At 36.0% G+C, this 11551-nt stretch overlaps 1 protein-coding gene across 4 annotated transcripts; it reads right to left on the reverse strand.

The window, feature by feature from the left end:
- Nucleotides 1-657: 657 nt before the first annotated feature.
- Nucleotides 658-10421, reverse strand: LOC117420847 (short coiled-coil protein B-like). 4 transcript variants are annotated; one of them, XM_059033573.1, is made up of 5 exons: nt 10129-10421; nt 9040-9111; nt 8034-8114; nt 6388-6526; nt 658-1262 (listed from the first exon to the last, which is right to left on the reverse strand). In XM_059033573.1, the coding sequence occupies exons 2-5, from the start codon at nt 9056-9058 to the stop codon at nt 1226-1228; spliced, it is 276 nt and encodes a 91-aa protein (XP_058889556.1). In that variant the 5' UTR covers nt 9059-9111; nt 10129-10421; the 3' UTR covers nt 658-1225. The 4 variants fall into 4 exon arrangements, with proteins under 4 accessions (XP_058889556.1, XP_058889536.1, XP_058889542.1 ...); XM_059033553.1 differs by lacking the exon at nt 10129-10421 and adding an exon at nt 9580-9826; XM_059033559.1 differs by lacking the exon at nt 10129-10421 and adding an exon at nt 9580-9812 and having other exon boundaries at nt 658-2214.
- Between the last annotated feature and the right edge of the window lie 1130 nt (nt 10422-11551).

Genomic DNA, 11551 nt, shown 5'->3' on the forward strand with positions numbered 1-11551 from the left:
CTCTAGCAATTGCTGCTAGGGATTCAAAACAACCAGAAATCCGTGCAAGAAGCATTCATTTTATTCTTCAATTTTTTTTTTACTATTGTACCTATGGTTTTGCAGTAATGTACCATACAATATTAAAAATGTGATATCTGCCTGTTACATTCAGAACAGTTATTATACATAAAGATATGCCCAACAGGAAGGGCAATTTGTAAGCCACACATAGTCATTTATTTTAAAAGTAAACCACACAATAAACCATTATGATAAATCGTGTAGTTTAAATGTAGTTTACAAATAACCTGAAACTCTTTAGCTTGTATGTCAGGAACAAAAAACACTACAAACTAATAAAATAAGAATAAAATCCACGTCTAGCTAATAAAGTACATAATAATGACCTTAAAGTTACACAATATATATTGAAGAAATGATTATTTAAAATAAAAGTTTAACAAATTATTCTACAATAGTGATATACCAGTGCTTATCAAACTAGATGGGTTCTTGCAGAGCTCCATGCGTCACTCCGGTCTGGACAGAACGTGCTCTGCTCTGAGAAGAAAAAGCGTTTCTTAGGGGACCTTTTTTAGTGCACCAGGAAATCACTTCTGATGAAAAAACTGCAGTTTACTGCAAAGTTTAGAAAAGAAAACTGGAGTGTTTGGATCCACAGAGATGTTTTTAATGTTCAAACGGCAAGAAAGAAACTAAACATTACATTTGAGAAAAGGTGAAACGTGCACTAAACAAAGTTAAGTAAACTTGCATACCTATCAGTGTTCACCAAGTTTTGAGTAAAATGTAGACTGGCAATGAAACTTGATTTACTCATCAATACAACAGGTGTCTTTCAACACTAATTAGCTAATTAAATAGTTTCTGTGTCATGCACTGAAAAATAAGTTTAAAAAAAAAGGCATAACGATACATATTAATATATACCGAGCATCAAAAGAAACTTCAATATTATAACACATTTATTTTTGAAAAAAAAATAAGGTATATAAATGATGGACATTGACAAAATGTTGAAACATGTACACTTAATCACCTAATTAGTGAGACAGTTGATTAGACACTGGATATGGAGTGATTTCAGTTGTTGAATTGCAAGCTTGAATAAAAGCAATAAAGAAAATCACAGAAAAAAAAGCAAAATGCCACGTCTGTCAAGAGAGCAGCGCCTTCGTGCAATCAGCATGTTGGAGGCTGGACTAGGGCAGTGTACTGTGGCTCACCGTCTTGGGTGCTCAAAGCCAGCAATTTCAAACCTGGCGAGACGATATAACCAGACACATACTGTCAATGACAAGCCATGAACTGGGAGACCAAGAGTCACAACACCTGACCAAGATCGACAGATCATTTTGCAGCATTTTCGTGATGTCAGTTGTTAATCAGAACAAGTCACTGCACCTGCTCTAAAACAGTTTGTCATTTTTCAATCACATCTAGTGAATTTTATCCAAATATAAGTGATAAGATTTTTTTAATGCTCAAATATATGTGATATGTTTCTTTTGATGCTCAAACATAAGTGTTACGTTTCTTTTGATGCTCAGTATATTAGATGTGTATACTGGTCTGCTGACTAATACAGAAGTCTGCATTAATGAGTGGATTACATTTACTAGACTTGTATACAGGTCTGTATTGTTGAACTCAGTAGCTAAAGCTTTATAAACAGCCAATATTTTCAACTGTCCAGTTAACATGTGTTTCAATATGCATTTTAAGATAATATAATTAACAAAATAAATAATACTTTAAGTAAAAACAAATAAATAAATAAATACAACACTAATAAGTACATTCCCTTAAGTATGCAGTATTCCTTTTAAATATATACTGTACCTGTTTTAACAACACTTTCCAACCTTATCAAGTGGATTGAAACTTTGTGATGTACATACTGTACACACTTTTCAACAATTCTGTCAATCTGATTACTACAAATATAGATCCAGATTTATTTCCAATCAAGCAAAAAAACAAAAAAAAAACATTCCAATTTCTTCTAAAAGGATATTGCATCTTATTTGTAAATGCTAATTGCTTCTACCATGACTACTTTAAAATGTTACTAAACTACAATACAGGATAGTGGCTGTATATATTGAATGTATATATATATACACTATACATAATGAGCAGGATGTCAGTCCTTAAACAAGTTAAACAACCGCTGCTTCTTATTTTTCTTTCTTGATGCCCTTAGTGGTCCTGAAATTGTAAAAGATGTACAGCTTAGTAACATGCTTCAAACAGAAATGTCTATGTAGCCAGTCTGCTTGCAGGTAAGTCATTATTAAAAAGGGAGAAACACAGTTTTTGCCAATGAACGAGATCACAGGGTGCTTATAGTTATTTCACCTGCTGCTGTGGCAAAAGCATTCACCACAGATCAATGGAACCTAGCAAGCAGACAGATCTGAGAATGGGGCAAGAATGCATTGGGAACCCAGTAAACATGATCTACTTATTTGTCTCAAAGGGTTTTATCTTTGGGATACCATTAAAAACATAAGGCACAGGCCTACCCACAAGACAAGCATTTTATTTTCTCATAGCAACACCCCAGTAGTTAAAGAAGTGGTAACCAATCGATGGTCCCCTGTTGATGATCTTTCCGTTCTTTGCTTGTTTTTTATACTTGGGAAATGCAGATGTTACTTCCTTTGTCACAATGTCTAATTACCCAGCTGCAATCAGGCCACGTGAGCTACAGCACAGAAAGTTAATGGTATCAGCAAACAGTTTATGTTTTGATCTGTAACCTTGAACTTGAAAAAAACATGTATATCCCAAACAAGGAGATAACCCTTTCATCCCAATGAAAGGGGGTAAATAGTAGTGTTCTTGTGCTAATTGTTTATCACTCCTTTAACCCAGAGGTCCTACTCTGTCCACATTTACTCATTAAGAGTCACTTGCCACACTAGGCAACACAGATCACCTTCAGAGAAAGACCGCCTTTGGATAACTAAAAATAACTATTTCAGTGTCTCATACTGTACGTTTGAAATAAATTACATATCAGCATATTAGATTTGTTTACTACTGTAGTCTTTTGACTGAAATTATCTTTACTACTTGCAGTGAGTTTTGAGTGGAGTAGTCTTTTCTATCCTTTATACAGGTCTGCAGTGTTGAAAGAGTTAATGTCACCCACACGAGAAACAGTTTGTTTAAATAATAGCAATCTAAGGTTGACTGTATTACTAATGGAGTGTTTCAGAGATTTATAATACATTTAATACAACTGCAATCATGAAGATCTCTGTTGCTACTATATAACACTCAAAACAGACCCTCTGGTTAAAGGCTGAAACTGACCTTTCCCCACTTTAAATACAAAAATAAATAAATTCTTAAACTATTTTCATTTTGTTATGTGAATTTATTTAGTTGTCTATGCAAACTGTTCTACTTTTCTGTTTCAGTTTTTAATTTAAAAAAAAAAAAAGCGCTAACATTTTATGTTTTTTTTCTTCCGGATTTAATGTAAATCGCATATTTTTTCCTAGGTTTAACCAATAGTGCAGATTTAGTTAATACATAAATGTTAACAAAGACATTGTGTATTTTTTTTTTTTTTTGGCATTGTATGAAGAGGAGGCGGGGATGCGGAGGGATTGGCTCTCGGAGTGTAAGAGCAGCTCTGCAGCATGCAATGCCAAATTAAACGCGTTAATGGGCGGGTCTTATTTGCATGTTAGCTTCAGATTTAGCTGACACATATATATACATACACACACACATTTATAATAAATACAAAATCATCTTTTTTTTCTTTTCTTCATTATTGTTAGAAGAATCCTCATTATAGTAAGCTACATGTTTATTCTTAATGATAACCTTCATTTATTTTTGACTTGCTTTGATATTAAATTGCGTGATCAGACATCTTTTTAAACTTGGCAGTATCTATTCTGTAGAAGTCAATTCTGTATGTTTTACGATAAAGAACACCAGCATGCCGACTCACGCAAAAAGCAAAAAAAAAAAAGTTTTTATTAATCAATACTCCAAAAGGCAACACATAAAATGTATACAATCTACACACAAGGCAACAATGTCTTGGGATGTGTAGGTATAAGTTACATGTTCATAGCACATTTATTAAATAAAAAACAAACTTTGCAACTAATATATATTACCCTTTTAAATACTTCTAAAGCTGCGGAAACATTTCACTATTAGCGTTCTGAAAGTTTCCAGCTGCAGTAAAACGACCCAGCTTTTCCCAGCACCTGACAACATACTAACAAAATTCTATTGTTGTGGAAGTGGATAGATCAAATAAATAGCAGCCCATACTTTGTACTGTTTGTCAAGATGCTGTTTTAATTAAGAAATAATAAAGCCAGTGATTTTCCATTTCAGTATTTGTCATTTTCCTTTCCATGAAAAGCCACACTCCATTCAGTTTTTTTTTTTTTTGTTTTTTTTTTTGTTTTTTTTAAGTAGCACTGAACTTTATCAGAAAGCAAAAATTTCTGACAGTCCCCCTGGTTTACAATGACAGATTAGGGTTACAAGCTCTCCCCTTTCATTTCCCACTGATTTAAAAAAAAAAAAAAAAAGGTAGGGCTCTGTTCGAAGGTTCGTCAGGCAGCATTCATGCACTGTATGTTTGGTTATTTTTTTGGGGGGGGGGGTGTTCCCCTCTCTGTTAATAGAAACCGTTTGACAATGTGTGAATACTATAAATCACACATTAAATGTCACTCACATGCAAAATTTGATCTTTTGATTTGTACATTGCATATTACTTAAACAAAAGTTGTCGTATTAAAATCCACTACCAAATCGTTATATGTGGCAACTCTATATGGCACCGCTGCCATGTATGGAGCAGGGTGTAGTATGCCAAAGTACTGGGGGTACCTATAGCGGTGTAGTGCTTCAGTAAAATATGTACTGAATATCTAGTGTACAAGACAGTGTAAGATAAGTGCTATGGTAGAATATGTTTGAAACATACAAAATATACGCCAACAATGATCATTTTAATTTCAAAAACTAAGCACCATCTGCCCCTCACCCCTCCAGCTCATGTTATCCAGAGGCAAACTTTTAATTTCTTCATTCTTCACCATCTCGACAGCAAAGCGTTGTAGAGCGGAAGCTGTATTGAAAGAAAATGTCTCGAAACCCTTCTGCTGTTTGGGATTTTCTGTTAAATGCCCAGACGACCAAAAAAAAAAAAAAAAAAAAAAGTTCAACGTAAACTGCGCATGAGACTGTTGATGTATCATCGACCTCCAGGGTCACTTGACAAGCGTAAGTTCCTATTATTATTATTTTTATTTTTAGTAGCAGTAAAATGTGACGGTAAAGCTTTGTTTTGCCTCAGTCCGCTGTAGTTGGTGCTGCTGCAATGCAAGCGTACTGTATATATCAGAAGCAGCATCAATTACGTGTACATAAACATGTATCTTTACTTAAATTATAAAAACATTTTTACTCTTCTATATAACACATTTTTAAACTATATGCGAATGTTTTATTCCATGTATATGGCTTACCTGTAAAATAGGATTTTCAATCAAATATAAACTAGTAGCTATGGTGACCAGTAAATTATGCAAATTAGTACTATCGAAGGTTCGAACCTTCCTTCGGTAATGTGTTCCGAACCTTCAAAGGTCAAAATGTATTCTTCATTCCTTAATTAGTGGGAACCCCCATTTGCTTTCAGCTAAAGTGGAAAATGACTGGCCTTAAAATATAAATCTGGTTTTAATACTTCTTAATGTTGATAATGGGTCTGGAATGCTTTACGAACGCATTCTTCCAAAACAGCCAAAATTCATTCAGGATTTTAAATACAAATAGGTGGCACTGGTAGCACATTCATTACGTTACATTTTTTTCACACACAATTTAATATACCAAATTAAAGAGCTCATGAAGAACAGTAAACTCCAAGCCTGATTTTTTAAAATGTCTTTTTTCTTTTTTTTAAATCCGTCTAAACAGTCATCATATTAAAAAAAACATTTCTATAGTTACAGGGGACTGGTTAGAAGTACATTTTAACGGTTTGGAAATCCCATTAACTGCCCCAAAAACATTCAAGTGTAAAAACTGTGCCACTTCCAGATAAAAAGTTATCCTAAAAAACATGTACACAAATTGGGGGAGAAACGTGTTCACAATGTGCAAAAGGGCTACTTGTGTATCTTTGAGGTTTCCTTACCTGTAATTAAAGGGTGCGTGCTAAACAAGGGCATTAAAAAAAAAAACACTAAAATACTGAAACAATCTAAAAAAATTATAATAATAAAAAAAAAGGTCCTCTGAATAAAGCTTAATGTGCATTTAATGACAGGAAAAAAATGTAAACAATGTCAATGATGTTAAGGGAAAAGGAGGGGATCGGTCCCTTACTTTCGTTTGCTTTTTGTGTCAGTTGTCTGGAAGACACTAGACGCAGACATGAGGTTTTCGATGTACTGTCCGAGAACCTGGTTTTCAGACTTGAGCTTCAGGTTTTCTTCCTTCACCGCATCCACACGTGCTGACAGATCTAAAAAGCAAAACAAATGTTAAATCTGCACATATAACAAAGCAAACTATAACAGTACACCTTTAAGCCAATATCATGCACACATTAACTGAAGCATACACCTTTCTCCTGGGATTTCATGTTTAAAAAAAAAAAAAGCTTGTCATTTTTACTTTTAGTGCTATAGTGTGCCCTCGTGTCTAATGGGGAACAAAAGGCCTCAGGTAAAAAAAATTAATACAAAAAAAAATGGAATAACAACAAAACAGGGAACACCTGCTCTAGATTATGTAACAAAGTGACAAGTGACACACAGGCACAAGGGAACAAGGACGATCAGGAAGACAAAGTTTAAATCACAATTGGACAAGCTGCCACCACTTACTCTGTACAGGGTTATTTCGTTCAGCTGTTTATATCAGACAAATAGCGTTAGACATTCTCACTGATTTCAATAACAAAGGCATCGTTTATAACGTGTTTAGCACGCCTTATATTTCGGGGCAAACTCAGCCTTTTGGATCTCATTATTTGCCATTCACATAGATTTAAATAACAAACACACTGTTTATTACTGTAGTAATCGCTCTTAATAATCCACCAATCAGCTGTGCGCTTGCTTATAACATGCTTGGAATGCTGTCAGTCAGCAGCAAACAATGCAACGTTGCTTCAAAAAAGTTGGGGTTTCTGTAGCTGAGGAGGAGAGTGCTGACAAACATACAATGGAAACTGAAACTCTGACAACACCAGAGGGGATGTCAGAGGAAGGATTTTACAGTGCGTCACCTCATCAACAGGACGCTCTGCTTGAAACAGACACGGATGACGTAAGCGTGCAGTAAGGTAGCCTACCTGTACTGTACATTTCTGTACTTGCATTACTTTTTTTTATTTATTTCTTAGCAGATGCCCTTATCCACGGCGACTTACAATTGTTACAAGATATCACATTATTTTTACATACAATTACCCATTTATAGAGTTGGGTTTTTACTGGAGCAATCTAGGTAAAGTACCTTGTTCAACGGTACAGCAGCAGTTTCCCCCCACCTGGGATTGAACCCACGACCCTCCGGTCAAGTCCACAGCCCTAACCACTACTCCACACTGCTGCCCTTTTTATTACATTCATAGGTTTTAATATATATTTTTTATTAGTGTAATGAGTGTCTTAATAAAGATTTTTAACCGCATACACGCTTGTTTGTTTTGATTACTGTACTGGTGACTGGGGGACATGTGTGGGTGTTTATACCGCCCATCACTTACTGCGGGTGAATCACGTTAACACAAACGTGCCCGTTCTAATCGGTGGCGACTGTATATATAAAAACACTAAAAAGTGTTACAAATGTATGAATGGGCTCCACTAGCTATCACAATGCATGGAATTCTAAGTACAGATTTCACAACCTGCCTGGCATCTATAGAGCCCAGACATTAAGCACATAGAAAAAGTATGGGATCATAATCACAGCTTTAAAAGAAATGATGTCGGTGTTATTTAGTAGTGTTGACGTCTGACCTTCCAGGGTGTGCTGGAGCTCCAGGACCTGGTTAATGAGCCGTGTCTTCTCCTCCAGCTCCACCTGGTTTTCAGTGTCACCTACATACACACACACACACACACACACAAACATTCATACATTAGATAGGAGCCATCAAGAACGGAAAGCTTGTCAACCTGAGACCTTCAGATTCAACTTTAAGGACAAGCACTTAGGGCCAACTTTCAGGGTACACAACTGAGTAAAAGCTTTTCTGAACTTCCAACAGCCTGATTTTAGAAATGCCAAGTGCCAGTTGAGTGTGTACTGGTCCTTAAGAGGTTAAAAGTAAATGGACTCATGACTACTATTTTCCAAATAAACAAAAACAAACTTGTAAGACTGTGTACAGTAACTGCATTTTGCCTAACTGTAAACATTAATATTTCTTACCTTTTGAAAGACTTTGGGCCGGATTTATCAAGATTGCTATACTAAAACGTTTGCACTACTTTTGTTTTATGAACGAAAAAAACTTCAAATGGTACACAAGTACTGCAGTAACAAACAATGTAGGAAATGTTATTAGTAGACAATGTTTTACCCTGACTAATCAGATAGGCTATACTTATGACAATATTGTACAAATGCTTTTTTGAATTAAAGCCAAACTAAAAAATATATGGGTATGGATAGTTAAAGTAGCATGATTGCTTAGATGAAGGACTGGCATAAGTATATTTAAAAAAAAAAAAAAAAAAAATTGTAATGCTACACAGGGAATGTAAAAGATGGAAGACAACCAAGAACTAATGGAAGCCACAGCAGCACTTAGCACACTTAGCTATTTGTGGAGGAAGACAACACATTAGTGATTTCTTAACATCTTGAAATGTTATCCAAGCACTGCTCATACTGTTCTTTAAATCTCTTCAAGTGGATAAATTATTGAATTTGCAGGTTGACAGTGACTACTACAAAAGAAATACAAAATGGAGAAAATGCATTTTGGTTAAGTCTTTAAACTTTTTGTACAGTACTTACCATCCATGTCTGAGTTCATGGTGAAATACTCTTTTTCCTGTTTCGAATGCAGGGCTGCAGATCCACTGTCCACTGGAAATAAAAAGGAAGACTTAATTAACAAAATGTTTTGTAAAGACGCAAAACATAAGGGTCACAAACTGCTTTCAAAGACAAAAAAAAAATAAATGTTTTACTCATTTCACTGAAAGAACTGAAAATAAAAGAAGATAACCTGGAAAGCTAGTACTGATGTACATTCTAATAATACTATTAGCAGGTGTCTTTCAGTTGGGAATAACCAATATAACTAAATAATCTTTATCTTCAAAATTATTGTACAAAATATTATTACCTTTCTAAGATGCGACTTCAAAGATAAAGATAAGTATAGTACTGTATGGACAATAAATGTATGGCTCGCTATAGATAATTCTATAACGGAGAAGAAAATTAATCCAACTGACAAACCAAGAAAAAGTCAATTTACGTTTTATATCAAAATTAAATTGCAGTGATAAGGTTCGCCATTTTCAAATATTGTACATAGAATTAACAAACCACAGACGGATGTTGCCCGGAGATTTGAGTTGACCCAGCCCTGCATACAATCATCGGAATTTCACAGAACTGACCACACAACAATGGAAGAGTTGCAGGTCAAGAAATGGTCACTAGTCGTATGCATATCGCCAAGATATATTTGAGTTGCATTTTTGATTTACTGTTTTAAAAATTGGAAAAGACACTGGCGTCACCCAGACGTAACCTCTAAATGTGAGATGCTAATTTAGCACTGAACTGAAACTGGTATTTATCATTAGATTCATGCTGTATTTTTAATATGTACACTGTTCAAACACATTTCCTAATTGTATAGTGTCTACAAATTATAGCAGGCATTCCCGAAACGACCTGACTAAAATTAAAATGTTATTTAATTGAGGGTTTAAACTACAAAAGCGACTGAGGCCTATCCGACGTGGTTGTATTGACTCTGTACAGCTTATTATGACGGTAGTCAAAGATCTAGGTGACACAATCAAATCCCCGTGATCTCACTCAACCATTTTTACGATATTTCCCATACTTGCAAATTAAATCACTTACCCTTTAGAACTGACGATGGGTTAAAACTCCCGTTTTGAAATGCAAGTTTCCCCAAGGCTAACACTGCGGGTCTCCTTTTGAACGATCAACAAACACAGTTAGACGTGCTGCGGCGCAACTGCAGAACTGTACAGCAGAGAGAGCCAACGAGCAACGCAAAATTACTGAATGGGATAGAGAGCAACATGATACTGCGGAGCCAGGACAATGACGACATAGTACTGTACAGCTGAGCATATAAAAAAACTACAGTAATCGATCTGGTACTCGAGACCAGTGGTGCACACACTTTTTATATGCCGCTCCCTTTTCTTAGCATACATTCAGTGGACAAACTTTATCGTTCAACAATTACATTTGAAAAAATAAATACAGGTTTTCACAAATTATATATATATATATATATATATATATATATATATATATATATATATATATATATATATATATATATATATATCTGAAGCTAACATGCAAATAAGACCCGCCCATTAACGCGTTTAATTTGGCATTGCATGCTGCAGAGCTGCCCTTACACTGCGAGAGCCAATCCCTCCGCATCCCCGCCTCCTCTTCATACAATGCCAAAAAAAAAATACACATTTCAAAACGTTTAACAGTATCTTTGTAACGTTTATGTATTTAGCTAAATCTGCAATATTGGTTAAACCTAGGGAAAAATATGCGATTTACATTAAATCCGGAAGAAAAAAAAACACATAAAATGTTAGCGTTTTTTTGTTTTTTGTTTTTTTTTAACATTTGTCGCCCCGTTCGCATGGTCGGTGCCGTGTCACTTCCGCTTAGCCAACCAGCGGCTGGGTGAAAATAATGGGTGTTCTTACATTATAGCCTATGGGAGTTCCCTTTCAATTCGAAGACAACCACCAACATATATGGGATATCCCTGCCCATTTATAGGGATTGTAGGCTGCTCTGTCTTTTACTGTCTGTCATGTGTAAGCGACTGCCTGTGCAGTCACCCCATGATTGATTGTCGATTTCTTTCTTGGGAGAATACACTTCCTCCACAGGGCTAGGCCTTGCTGCATCCCTGCTGTCGAGTGATTCACCCAAAAGCCGTCTGGCAGCTGAAGTGGGACTTGTTGTTTGGCTGCAGCTGCGAGTCCCCCGTCTCTGTATTAGACAGCACGGCCCTGTTTTTAAAGGTTGTGCTGTGGATTAGCTGCAGCGCGGTTGTTACAACAGCCATCCAGCCATGTATTCCTCCACCGAGCTCTGTTACTTCATCCCGCTGTAGAGTAGACCTCGTCGGCTACGTAGGCCCGCCCACCTCAGTGAGTCGGGTCTTGTAAACAAACAACAGTGTGTTCTCCCCCATCTGTTTCTACCGTGTTTTTGCTGTCTGCATTCAACTCACCCGCCATGGCTTCGGCCCTTGTGTCTCCCTGGTGTACGATAC

The sequence above is a fragment of the Acipenser ruthenus genome, chromosome 1 (assembly GCF_902713425.1).
Source record: "Acipenser ruthenus chromosome 1, fAciRut3.2 maternal haplotype, whole genome shotgun sequence".
Taxonomy (NCBI): Eukaryota; Metazoa; Chordata; class Actinopteri; order Acipenseriformes; family Acipenseridae; genus Acipenser; species Acipenser ruthenus.